General features: G+C 57.7%; 1 protein-coding gene across 1 annotated transcript; it reads left to right on the top strand.

The window, feature by feature from the left end:
• The first annotated feature begins 2,317 nt into the window (after positions 1-2,317).
• On the top strand, positions 2,318-13,143 carry SQSTM1 (sequestosome 1). The gene is made up of 8 exons (XM_045999653.1): positions 2,318-2,555; positions 4,318-4,413; positions 4,916-5,145; positions 5,258-5,399; positions 6,332-6,415; positions 10,750-10,961; positions 11,157-11,352; positions 12,302-13,143. The coding sequence occupies exons 1-8, from the start codon at positions 2,357-2,359 to the stop codon at positions 12,451-12,453; spliced, it is 1,311 nt and encodes a 436-aa protein (XP_045855609.1). The 5' UTR covers positions 2,318-2,356; the 3' UTR covers positions 12,454-13,143.
• The last annotated feature ends 38 nt before the right edge of the window (positions 13,144-13,181 follow it).

The following is a 13,181-nucleotide window of genomic DNA, read 5'->3' as shown; positions in this document are numbered from 1 at the left end:
TAAACCCAGTCAGATGACCTCCCGGCCACCCCTGCTCCTCCCCCAGAAACTCCTGACTCATGTCTCTTTCTGCTCCGCACCTCAAACACTACTGTAGTCTCCTTCCTGACACCCCAATACCCCCCAGCTGATGCCCCCAAAGGCAGCCAAATCCCAGCCAGCTCCCTGGGAGGAGCCCCATTCTATCCCATTTCAGAGATGGTGAAACTGAGAGGCTTCTCATATGCCTGAAGATGACAGAACCGGTGGATGGCGGGTCTTCTGATTCACATCCCAGTGGGCACAGAGGCGGTTCCTGGGGTCCTGGAAGGGGACAGGCAGCAGATCTCAGAAGGGGACCTGGGACCCCAGGGACAGGGTCTGGCTGACTCTGGTCTCCCTGCTGCCACTGGGGCCTCTGTGGGCTCTTGCGGCTCTGGAGTACCGCTCCCCACCTCGGTGGCATGGCTGCCTGTTAAAATGTCACCGAGCTAGGTGGCAGTGGGGCGGGGATCCCCCCTGTTATGACGGGTGGTCATGGGACGCTGACTCACTGCCGGCCAGACCACCTGACCTCTCCCCGCAGGCGAGAGGGCCCTGCCAGGGGGTTCCCCAGCTGCCGCCTTGTTTACTTCTCACTGGCCTTGGGGGAGGAGAGGAGGGCAGGGCCAGGGCTCCGCTCAGCAGGAGGGCATCCTGGGAAGGCCAGAGCAGGGACTCTCCAGGGGTGGGGGCCTCCAGGTTGGCTTCCCTGGGGCCATTTCCTGCCACCTTCTTTCCCCCTAAGCTCTCCATCCCTCCTCGAAAACCCACCACAGTCCCCAGTGGGGCCAAAGGGTCAGAAAGCAAAGGAGGTTCTGGCAGCAAGTGTCTGTTTCCCCTGCTTATTTGGACAGGGCTTGCACCTCGAGCCCTTCCTGAGACCCGAGGTTCCCAGGGCTTTCCTTCTGCACCCCCACTCACTCCGATGAGGCCACTGAAACTTGGGGGGAGTGGGAAGCTGAGCTCTGGGTCAAGGCTGCCCTGGGACACCTGTGGGCCCCGGCAGCCTCTGCCCAGAACTGCCCCTTGTCCATCCTCTGACCCTGGGGCAGTGGGCATCAGGTGCCCTTCCCAGGCTCACAACAGGGGTGTGGGGAGGGGCCTGAGAGGGTATGTCCTTTTTAAAGGGGTATGCCTACTCTGGAGCTCCTTGGAGGACCATCTACACCAGTGGACAGGTCCCTGCTGTGTTCCCATAAGCAAATCATCTTCACACCTGACAGCCAAGTCCACTCACCGTTCCCTTCCGGGTTTCCTATCCCTTGAAGTTTTGCCTGCTCCCCCAAACCCCACCAGGAGAGGACATGACTCAGCAAGTCTGCCTTCTACTCACAGGACCCTACTTGGGAGACTGCATAAGGTGACTTACCCTTCTTGCCCACCTCCTTGGAAGACCCTCCCCCCACCTTCCTCCAGACCTTGTGAACTGGTGGGTTTGGTTCCATAAAACCGTGTTTCTTGGTTATTAGCTGGACCGCTGTTGGTCTGACTCCTGGGATGCCCATGTGGCCAACAGGCCAGAGGCCACGCCAGCCCTTTCGGCACCACCTGTGGAACTGAACTCTGTGCTGACCGGCAGGGGTCGGGCTGCCCTTGGGGAGTCTCTTGGGTTATAGTGAACACCTGAGGACCACTGAGGCACCAGGGCCAGGTGGGGGTAGGAGACCCCATGCTCCTCAGGCACCTCTCAGCCTTACCCACTGGGAGCTCCTCTGAGGCTCAGGCCTGGCTGGGGGTATGTCCCTCACTCAGTAAGGGGCCATCATGGAAGATGCTGGAGGCGCTGGAGCAGGCTGCCACCTGGAAGCCAACTTCTTCCAGTGGATAGGAGGCTGTGAAGAGTGAAGTGTCCCGCACAGGACCTCGGGAGCCAGTTAGTTCTGGCCTGGGGCTTCGGGCCGCTGAGCTGGGCAACCCCCGCGGCCTTTGTTCTGCTTTGCTGAGTCACCGTCAAGCCCAGGCCTGGGAGGGTTCTGGGGCGGGACCACCGCTGGTGTTTTCCCGCAGGTGAGGAGGTCGGAGCCCAACCCTAGAGGTCGGAGTCCCGGGCCGGCCTCTTGGGGTCCCGGGGGCACTGAGGACAGTGAGGAGGGGGTGGGCTGTAAGGGGGTGCGGGACACCGTGAGGGGATAGCGGGGGTGGGGGGCGACACACGGGAGGGGGCAGCGGCTCGGGGCCTCTGCAGGGCGGCTCGCGCGGGCCGGCGCGGAGGGGCGGGGTACAGAGACCCCGCCCCCAGGAGGCCGGCCGGGGCGGGGCTTCCCGCAATCCTTATAAAAGCGCGCGCCCTCCGCCGTCGCTGCCCTGCTCGTCCCCGGCCGCCCGACTGGCAGTAATGGCGTCGCTCACCGTGAAGGCCTACCTTCTGGGCAAGGAGGACGCGGCCCGCGAGATCCGCCGCTTCAGCTTCTGCTTCGGCGCAGAGGCGGAGGCGGAGGGCGCGGCCGGGCCCGGGCCCTGCGAGCGGCTGCTGAGCCGGGTGGCTGCCCTGTTCCCGGTGCTGCGGCCCGGCGGCTTCCAGACGCACTACCGCGGTGAGCGGACCGGGCGCCCTCGGGGGGCTGCGGGGAGCCGTGACGCCGGCTGGCCGGACAGCACGGGGCGGGGCGGGGCGGGTGGCTGCCTCTGCTCCTCCGGCTTGGGGGCGCCCGCGGGGTGGGCGTGGGGGTGGCACTCCCGGCGGGGGTCGGGGCCGGAGACCCGGGGGCGCCGGCCCCTCCCCCCCCTTCCTGCCGTGACGTCGCGGTTCTGGGCCCGGGCGCGCTGGGGCGTCCTCGCCTGCCGGCGGCGGGCACTCGGGTTATGCTGACCGATTGCTGCGGCCGAGTCGAGGCTGCCTGGGGCCCGGGAAGAGCCGGCCGGCCGCGGAGGAAGGGCTGGCGGGGGAGGCGGGCCCACCAGCCCGGGGGCGAGTGCAGGCGGGGCGGCTGAGCCGGGGGCGGTGTCGGCGGCGGGGAGGAGCAGGCGGGAGTGGCCCCGGAGCGCCAGAGGCCGGCCTGGGTGCGGAAGTTCTCCCGCCGGCCGTGGGCAGGGAGACCCAGTCGGGCTGTCCTGCAGCAGCGTCGGCAGAGATGCCCAGGAACGCGCTCCGTCTCTTGCGGCGCTGCTGTGGGCCCTGGCAGCTGGGGGTGGGGGCGGGGGAGCCGGGCCCGGCCGGGAGGGTGCGGGCAGCCAAGGCCGGCCCCTGGGAGGGGCAGCGCCGGGCCCTCCCTAGGAGCGCTGCCAGCTGGCCTGCTCCGTTCCTGGCTTGTTTTTGTGACAACTTCATGGAGCTCTAATCCACTTCCTGTGTAACTCCCCCATTGCCCGGCAACAGTTCTAGAGCCTTTACATCACCTGAGAAAGGACCTCAGGTTTAGCTAAGGCAGAGGTAGCTCTCCTCCTCTTCCGCTCTAAGCACCGCTAATGTTTTTCTCGATGGATTTCCTTATTCTGGACGTTTTCCTGTAGACAGGGAACTCTATATTTTCCTCTTCTTTTGTAACCGGCTTGTACTCAGCGTAACACTTCCGAGGTTTAGGGGTGTTGTTGCTTGTGTCTGGACTTCATTCCTTTTTGTGCTGAATAACAGGCCATTCTACGCACATAATCACGTTTTGTTCGTCCGCTCCTTAGCTGGTGGGGGTTTGGGTTATCACGTTTTGACGCTGGCCTTGTTCTTATGGGGGATGTTGCATCCTGGGCCCACAGAGCTGGCCCAGCCTGGCAGGTGCTGGGGGTGGTTTGGCCTGCATGGTGGGACTTCAGCACCCTTTGCTAAACTAAAAATCAGAGAGTACATTACAAATCCTGTAGCCTTATTGGCGGCGGAAGCAGGCAGGTGGACTCCTCTTCTTGTCTTTCCTCAAAAGCCAAAGGCCCAAGACCTTTGGAGGGGCTGGGCCCCCAGGAATCCATCACGGGTGGGGGTCTGCTACAGTTGAAGATGGGTCTTGGCCTGGCCAGACATGGACCGAGGCAGTGCCTGCTTAAGGGGCCGCTGGCTCAGAGGCAGAGTGGCAGCTGCAGGACCACCCCCACCCCCCCCCCCCCCCCCGCCCCCAGCAACCCCCATTCACTGGCACATGTTCTGTCTCCCGTGGGAACCCAGGGCCCATGTCGGAGAGCTGACCTTCCAGGCAGTGTCACAGTGAGTGGGCAGTCCGGCCTCCGCCCCGCCGGGCACTGGCTCACTCAGGTGTGCCTCAGTTCCTAGGCCTGCAGATGCCCCTCTAGTACCAGCCTGCACCCTTCTCAGCAGGTTGGGTCCAACTGAAAAGCCTCTGGTGCTCACATGCTGTCTTGTAAACAATCTAGATGAGGATGGAGACTTGGTGGCCTTTTCCAGTGACGAGGAACTGACCATGGCACTGTCCTATGTGAAGGATGACATCTTCCGTATTTACATTAAAGGTAAAGCCTTGTTCTGGGGTCTCCCCGAAGCCAGGTGCTTCTTGCTGAATAAAACCTGCTTGAGGTTCTTGAGGAATCCCCTCCGAGGAGCAGGGAAGGTCCTGGGATTCTTTCAGAGCTATACTCCATCCTCTCTGTGCTTGGCCTGAGAGAGGAGTCCCACGGGGGTTGGGCCTGGGGATCTCTGGGTTCACTCTTCACCCAGCCAAGTGCCAGGGGCGGCTTTGAGGATGCAGTGGGGCTTATTTTAATGGGGGGGGTGGGCAGCACTCCCTGCGGCTTCTTGCTTACCCCGGCTCCCTGTACTGGGTACCAGGCACAGGACTGCGAGCCTCATGGCAGTTTCTTGGGTCCCCTTGCTGTTGTCACTTGAACAGCTGGGTTGCACACGGACCCCGTGTCTGGAGAACAGGGCCAGGGGCCCGCTGACTGAAAGCTCCCCCCAGTAGGGATGAGCGGGAACTATGGGGTCCCACCTTTTGGCTCTCTGCCCTTCCTGCAGAGAAGAAGGAATGTCGGCGGGACCACCGCCCCCTGTGTGCTCAAGAGGCGCCCCACGGCCTGGTGCACCCTAACGTGATCTGCGACGGTTGCAATGGGCCGGTGGTAGGGACCCGCTACAAGTGCAGCGTCTGCCCGGACTACGACCTGTGCGCCGCCTGTGAGGGGAAGGGCCTGCACCGGGAGCACAGCAAGCTGGTTCTCCCCGCCGCCTTTGGGCCCTTCCCTGAGGTGAGTGGGGCTGCCCTGTAGGCGGGGTGGGGGGCTCAGAGGGCCAGGAGCTGGAGGTGGGGAGTCCTCTGCTCTGGTGTCACTCAGCCCCTCTGTTCCTCCCCGCCCCCAGGGCTTTTCTCACGGCCGCTGGCTGCGGAAGCTGAAACACGGGCACTTTAGGTGGCCCGGCTGGGAGATGGGCCCACCGGGGAACTGGAGCCCACGCCCTACCCGGGCAGGGGATGCCCGGCCCAGCTCTGCGGCAGAACCAGGTGAGGCTTGCATCTGCTGGCTTCGGACAGGGGAGGTGGCTGGCTGGCGGCCTGGGGGCCTTCCCCACATCCTGCAGTCCTGCATGGCTGTGGTGGTGCCCCTTAGCTCACAGAGCCCTGGGGAGTGGCGAGCGTCCCCTTTCTCTTCCTTGTACACATAAAGTGCCCAAGGCTGCTCATTTGCCTGCACTAGCTGAGTGCTCAGCCCTAAACTGCACCCTCATCAAACCTTCTGTTTTTTTTTTTTTTTTAATTTTATTTATTTGACAGATAGAGATCACAAGTAGGCAGAGAGGCAGGCAGAGAAAGAGGAGGAAGCAGGCTCCCTGCTGAGCAGAAAGCCCGATGCAGGGCTCGATCCCAGGTCCTGGGATCATGACCTGAGCCGAAGGCAGAGGCTTTAACCCACTGAGCCACCCAGGTGCCCCAAGGCTTCTGTTTTTTAAAGTGAGCTCTATACCCAGTGTGGGGTTTGAACTCCCAACCCTGAGCTCTGAGAGTTGTGTGCTGTACTGACTGAGGCAGCCAGGGGCACCTGCTCAACTATTCTGGAGCACAGTCATGAAGTGAAGAGCTTAACATCCGGCTTGTGTTCCAGAATTCTGGATTCTGGTTTTATTCTGATCTTATTAACTTACTGTCTTCTGGCGTTCTTTCTTTGGAACAAAGGTGGGGATGTTTGACCCTGACGGGGTTTGAGCAAGAACGTGGTTAGTACTGTAAAGTGCATGTAGCAAATCCCCCACGGGCTGAGCACCAGGGTCACACAGGAGCCCAGAGCAGGAGAGAGTTCGGGAAGGCTGCCAGAGGGACAAGAGCCCCAGGGATGGGGGGCACCTGTGAGGAAGATGATAGGATCGTTAACAGGTATTGAAGTCTGCTTTGAACATTTTTTGTTTTTTTTTGTTTGTTTGTTTTTTTGAAAACTGAAGCTGCTGGTCCGTCCTCGGAGGATCCCAGTGTGAATTTCCTTAAAAACGTAGGGGAGAGTGTGGCGGCTGCCCTGAGCCCTCTGGGTAAGTGGTGGCCTCTGTCCTTTGAGGCAGCAGTGTTTTACTTGGTGAGGGGGTGGCTGGTGGGTTGCTTGTCACCACCCAGGTCACTGGAGGAATGGTGAGTGCCGGGCCCTGAGGGTTGGCCAGCATTGGTCGCCTCACGCCAGCCTTTGCCGTGCACTGTACCACAGGCCACTCAGAAGTTGAATTCCCTGACACTTCCTGGAACTTTCCTTGTGGAGTGAAGTGGAATCCACAAGTGTTAGGTTGGGATGATCCCAGTAGCCTCTGCTGCAGGGCTGGGCCCTGCGGCAGTGGGAGTCCACTAGGACTGGGACTTCTGGTTCAAGGGTGCAGTGGACCCGTGAGGCGTGCTCCGCTTTGTGACTGCCATGGCAGCGAGTGTCCACGTGTGAGTGGATGCTGATGGGAAGGGGAGGCAGGCCTGTTCTTGCCCCCAGCTTGAGGACATTTCAGCTCCCCCTCCTTCAGGCTGAGATGCTGCTCAGTGAGGACCTCCTGGTGTTGCTCCTCCGTAAAACTGTGTGGACTGCAGTTTTGCACTGGTAGTTAAAGGCTCTGGAGAGCAAGGAAAAGAACGAATGTTTTTAATGCGTTCTAGCAGGGTAGCAGAGGGGTTGTGACCAGGTTCTCATCAGGAGACAAGCTGGTGCTGAAGCCCAGCTGCCGCTCGAGATGCCATGATGGGAGCTATGATTTAGGGGGACGGGAAGCTTCTCTTTGGAAGCCGGTAAACGGCCAGTGGTTCAGCCAAGGCTGGCTGAGCCTCTGAATCACCAACATGGGGTGTTTTGTTTGTTTTTTTGGTATGTTTTGGCGTATGGAAACTTGTCAAATTATTCTGAAGAACAAAGTCTTTAGCTAAAAGAACAAATCAGACAAGCTGGGGAGTCCCAAACCCGTCTAGGTCCAGGTAGGGAACCTTGAAGCTGCAGAGTCCCAGGTCTACCTTCTGGATTCTGGCAAATTGGTCATGGGTCAGGCCTGGGAGCTGTGTGTTTCAAAGGCTTGCCAGGGACTTTGAGTTCCACTTGCTGTCCATCCCAAGGCCCATCTGAGCATGTGGCCTGTTTCAGAACTTGACCCGGATTCCCCACTTGGGACAGAGGGGAATAATTTTGGCCACGCTCAGAGGCGGTGTAGGATAAGGGTAAAGGCCTTTTCAGGTCTTCAGAGCGGATGGGAGTTGCTGTGTACCCACTAGGGAGGAGCCTGGAGCTCTCGTACACGTACCTATACATCTGAGTGGTTTCAGTTGAGGAGAACCGCTTGCGGAATTGATTAAACTCTATAGAATTCTGGGTATTTTCCTTCTTAGGAGGTCCTGACAGCTAGGATGACTTCTATGCTAATAGCCTAGAAGGGACTGTTCCCAGAGCAGGGGCCTGGAGGGACAGCCAGGAACACCTCCCAGAGAGCAGACTATATGAGTGACTCAGCAATTTTAAAGCACAGCCCCAAGGCCTTGTTTGGTAGGTGCCCTGAGAGCCAGCTGAGCAGGTCCTCCCCTGAGGCCTGGGACTGCTCCTGGCCCGAGTTTGCAGTCACTGACCTCTGCAACCCAAAATCTCAGGTCCTTTCCTTGTCCCAGGGCCTTCAGAAGACCCTCCCCTTCACAGGCTCGGGGGGAAGCAGGCCACAACCAGTGGTACAGTCTGTAAGCCCCCTAGGTCTCAGGTTATCATCTGTTGGAGAAATTGGGGTTCTAGAATCTCTCTGGTTCATTTACGAAAGTCCTGTCATTTGTCCGCATAGAAAACCGAGACTGCGTATGGGTGTTTATTGTATGTCCTTCCAACTTTTCTGTTTGCTTGAACCTTTTTTTTTTTTTTAAGATTTATTAAAAAAAAAATTTATTTAGAGCATGTGTGGGGGAGGGGCAGAGGGAGAGAGAATCTCAAGCAGACGTCCCAGTGAGTGCAGAGCCTGACACAGGGCTCCAGCTCACGACCCTGAGATCACGATCTGAGTTGAAACTAAGAGCCCAAAAGCTCAACTGACTGAGCCACTCAGACACTCATGCTTGAACTGTTCATGATGAAAAGTTGGGGGAGGATAGAAGGAGAAAAAGGACTTAAATATTCAGATGAGGGTACTGGTAGCTAAGCCCACTTTTATCTCTCTTTGCTCCTCACGCTGTACCAAAGTAGCAGTAAAGGGATTAAACACAGGAGTATAAAGCAACATGGGCAAAGAAAAGGGGGAAAGAGTGCTAGAGGAGAAGGTAAGACGACCTCACACTCTGAATGGTAGGAAAAGAGTTTGAGGGTGGTGACCAGCAGCGTGGAGGCATCAGAAACCCACGTGCCTGCTCAGGGGTCCTGGGGCCGGTCAGGAAAGGCCAAGGAACCGGATAGGGGGTGGTGTGGGTGGTTGAAGGCCACTCTTCAGGATCACGTGGAGATCACTGGCTGGTCAGCCAGCTGCTGGTCCTTGCGCCCCCCCCCCCCCCCCCCCCCCCCACGCATGAGACCTGATGCTTTGTTGCTGGAGCATTTGACCCAGGGAAGCTTCAGCCCTAGGGACACAGGGCAGGGTGATGCACCAGCCTGAAATTGGGCCCTGTGAATGGGCAGTGGGTCTGGCTGGGGCGTCCCTGCTCAGTAGAGGCTGGACAGGCCAGAGCCAGGTCCCACAGCTCTGCCACCTGGGATCCCGCTGCCTGGCCAGGCACTCAGCCACCCTCCAGAGGGAGACGAGTGATGGCCCTGGCCCCTCTGAGAGGGCCTCGCCAGGGTCCAAAGGCCATGGTCTCCAGCCTTTTGGGCACTTCCTGCATATGGATGAGAAGGAACTTGGGGATGGGCTTTACAGGAGAGAGAATGTCAACGTCTAGCTTTTCCATCCTTGAAAAAAGAACAAGATACAAATGGTATCTTAAGAACAGATAAGAAATAGTTCAAGAAGATTTTTTTTTTTTTAGAAATTAAGAAGAAAAATAGCCAGAATAAAGAACTTTAAAAAAAGGCTTAGATTTTAAGGTCACTTCAAGGAAATAATCCAGAAACAAAATAGAGGTGAGAAGAGAGAAAAGGTGAGAAGAATGGAGGATTAATTCCCGGAGGCCCAGGGTAGGACAGCTAACAGGGATTCTGTGAAGAGAGCAGACAAAATTGAAGGAAGGAAATGAACAAAGGATATAAGACCATCTTGGCCCAGAGGACATTAACCTCTAGATTAAAAGGGACTCCAAGTGCCCTGGACAGTGACCAGAAAAGATTCCACTCCAGACCTCATTGTTCTGGCCCAGAACCCTCTGGAGAACGGGAGGCTCTGGAAATGTTCCGGGTTACTGTAAGAACTCGAGAGTTCCAGGGGCCAACACAGGAAGACTGTGCATCAACCAGTGACTGTGAACGTCTGAACAGAACTGGCTTCTCAGCCTTGAGCGCCATTCCCTGCTGAAACGCTCACGTATGAGGGCAGAGCAAAGCCGTATGTAGTGGCGTTCACTTGAACGCTGAGTGTGGTTTTCACTGAAGAGTTTCTGAAAGGACAAGGGAAGGGGAGCTAAGTGTTGATCTAGAACAAGAAGCAGTGAACTCGAGCCATCAGAAAAGGTGGCGTGGAGTGAAAGCTGTCGTTGGGGAATGCGTGGGCTGTGTGGTGGGGCCAGGAATCTTTGCTTGAGCCTTCTGGAATGGTTGGAGTCTAAGCTGGGGGCATGTGGTCGTCTGATAAATTAATTAGAAACAGCACCAGTGACTCTATCCCCAGTCCCTTCAGTGGGCACGTGCACCCTTGTGAGGGACTGCAGGCGACCTGCTGGCCGGCCCAGGCTTCCCTCCTAGTGGGCTTCCCACAAGGCCAAGCAGGATTCTTGGGTTTCCTGTCACTGCGCCACCGACCCCCCCACCCACCCAACGTGTGAGGCTTTGTGTGGTCCTGGGTGCTCTGGCTGGGGCTTTCTGGCCACGTCTGGTATGTGGCTCCCTGTTTCTAGCCCCCTGACCACACAGGGCAAACAGGGGCTCTTTATGGGCTTTCTGGCTCCAGTGCTGACCTGGGATGTTCGCTGAGATTAAGGTTGCATTAACTTGGAAGAAGAGGAAGGGCCAGTAAGGTGCACAAGTCAGCAGACATGTGCTGGGAGCCAAGGTTTGGGGCCAGGGTATTGGCAGCAGTTAGCCCTTGGGGATCCTGAAGGTCAGATGAACGGCCATCTGCCTTGTGGCGGCGGAGGGCTGGCCTTGTGCCTTGGTCCTGCTGTGGCTGTGTGATCCTGTGCCACCCCCCACCCAGTATGCTGGGTCCCCTCCCCACTACGCTGTGTCCCCAGCCAGGAGGCCCTCCAGAGACCTCACAGGTGTTTGCTTCCTCCTCGGTCTCTGCAGGCATTGAAGTGGATATTGATGTGGAACACGGGGGGAAAAGAAGCCGCCTCACCCCCGTCTCTCCAGGCAGCTCCAGCACCGAAGAGAAGTGCAGCTCTCAGCCGAGCAGCTGCTCTTCAGACCCCAGCAAACCGGACGGGGACCCGGAGGGCGCGGCGCAGTCCTTGGCAGAGCAGATGGACAAGGTCGCCCTGGAGTCTGGGCCGCCCGAGGCAAGTGCTTCCCACCTCAACCCCCGGCCCGCACACAGCCCACCAGGCAGCGTTCCTGGCGGAGGGCCGTCTGGGGCATTTGTGTTGTTCTGTAAACCCGTTGCATGAACATTCCTTACCATTTGCAGGAGTGGAGGCTGGAGGCATGTGGCCTTGGTGCGGGTGTCCTGTGTGCTCATGGGGTTTCTGTTCCAGGAGCAGATGGAGTCGGATAACTGCTCGGGAGGAGACGAAGACTGGACTCATTTGTCTTCAAAGGAAGTGGACCCGTCTACAGGGGAACTCCAGTCTCTACAGATGCCTGAATCCGAAGGGCCAGGCTCTCTAGACTCTTCTCAGGAAGGGCCCACGGGACTGAAGGAAGCTGCGTTGTACCCACATCTGCCACCAGGCAAGTGGCTTCAAGCAGTTCTGTTTCTGCCTCTTTCTCTCTGAACATACCCTCCCCTCCTTTTAGCGTCTGGACCCAGAATCACGAAGGCCGTCGGACTTAGAAGCCACCTCCAGTTTCCCCGAGGAAGGTGTCGACCTCTGGGTGGGGTCCATGGTCAGGGTCCCTTTGGAGCCAGGCAGGATACCCAGCAACGTGGAGAGGTGGTGTGTGCACGGCAGTAAGGCCCTGTGGGGACTGCCAGCCTAGAGCACAGCTAAGTAGCAGGGGACAGCTGATCCCTTGCTCAGGCTCGTTACTCTCACAATAACATTAAAAAGTAAAACTGGTGAAAACCCACCTGTGGCCACATTTGGCTCTTTGGGCTACTGAACTAATCTCTGCCTTGGAGCAGGGGCAGCAAGTTATCACTTAGGCCAAGAACTGTTGTTTTTTAAAAAAATTTTTTTTTAATTTATTAGAGAGTATGAGCAGGGGGAGGGTGAGGGGCAAAGGGAGAAGCAGGCTCCCTGCTATGCAGGGAACCCAATGTGGGCCTCGATCCCTGGGCCCTGAGATCATGACCTGAGCTGAAGGCAGACACTAAACCGACTGAGCCCCTAGGCAGGTGCCCTGATTTTTTCATTTGGATAATGGTTGGGAAGAGGTCAAGATGTGAAAACTGGAAGAAGGTCACATGTCAGTATTCGGGACAGAAGTTGCCGTGGAGCACAGCCGCAGCCTTCTGTTCACAGACTCTGAGGTGTTCTGCTGTAATGGCAGAAGGGAGTTAGACCATACAGCCTTGCAGAGCTGCTCAAAATCCTCACCTTCTGGCCTTTTCTGGAAAGAGCTTGTCTGGCCGTCTGGGAGGGTTGCTATGCTGGGCAGAGGGCCCGTGGAAGGGCTGGTCCCTTGGGCGCTGGCTGGCTGGCTGCTCCCCTCATGGCTTCCATCCTCTTCCTGGCAGAGGCTGACCCCCGGCTCATCGAGTCCCTGTCCCAGATGCTGTCCATGGGCTTCTCTGATGAAGGTGGCTGGCTCACCAGGCTCCTGCAGACCAAGAACTATGACATCGGGGCGGCGCTGGACACCATCCAGTATTCAAAGCACCCGTTGTGACGGCTTCTGCCCCCAGTCCCGTCCCCCTTCTTGTCTCCTGGTTGTGTTGAGCTAGTGTAGAACAGCGGGGCCCCTCTCAGGGCCAGTTTCTTTGCATTCTTCTTCCAGAATCTGGGGTGGGGATGCACCAAGCCATCCAGGGCAGTAGCGCAGGTGATGGGAGGGGGAGGCCCATGTGTGTGGCTGCCGATGTCGGCGAAGCGTCTGCTGGCTCCTGTGGGTGGATGAAGAGTCCTTGCTGGGAGGATGCGGAGGCCCAATGGCCTTCTACTGCTCTTCCTCCACCAGGATCACACCAGCAGTCCAGAATGTCTTGCCTAATGGTCTTAGCTTTTTCTTTTTTTAATGACTATAATAGTAAGCTGACCTATAGTTGATTTTCACTGGAAACCTGATCGGCTCCAAGTTCAGAGCGAGGACAGCAGACATTCTGTCAGGTGGGGCAGGAGTGAGGATGGGGAGGACAGGGCGGACAGGGCAGTCCAAGCCTGGGCTTCTTGAATCTGCAACTGAGGAGGGGCTGAGAGAGGGAGGCTAGTGCTCACAGAATACCGCCTGTTCCATAACCACTCTAATTCTCTCACTTCTGAATGTGTCTGTTGCTTTCACAGTAAGAAAACCCGTTTGTAACCATTCTGTTGCTGTGTTGCAAACAATCTGTAATTAAATGGTATAAGCACTTTAATCAAAGATGTTGCAACCAGAGACGATAGTTTGTTCTTGTTGAT

The sequence above is a fragment of the Meles meles genome, chromosome 3 (genome assembly GCF_922984935.1).
Source record: "Meles meles chromosome 3, mMelMel3.1 paternal haplotype, whole genome shotgun sequence".
Classification (NCBI taxonomy): domain Eukaryota; kingdom Metazoa; phylum Chordata; class Mammalia; order Carnivora; family Mustelidae; genus Meles; species Meles meles.
This window is presented reverse-complemented; position numbering and strand designations above follow the sequence as displayed.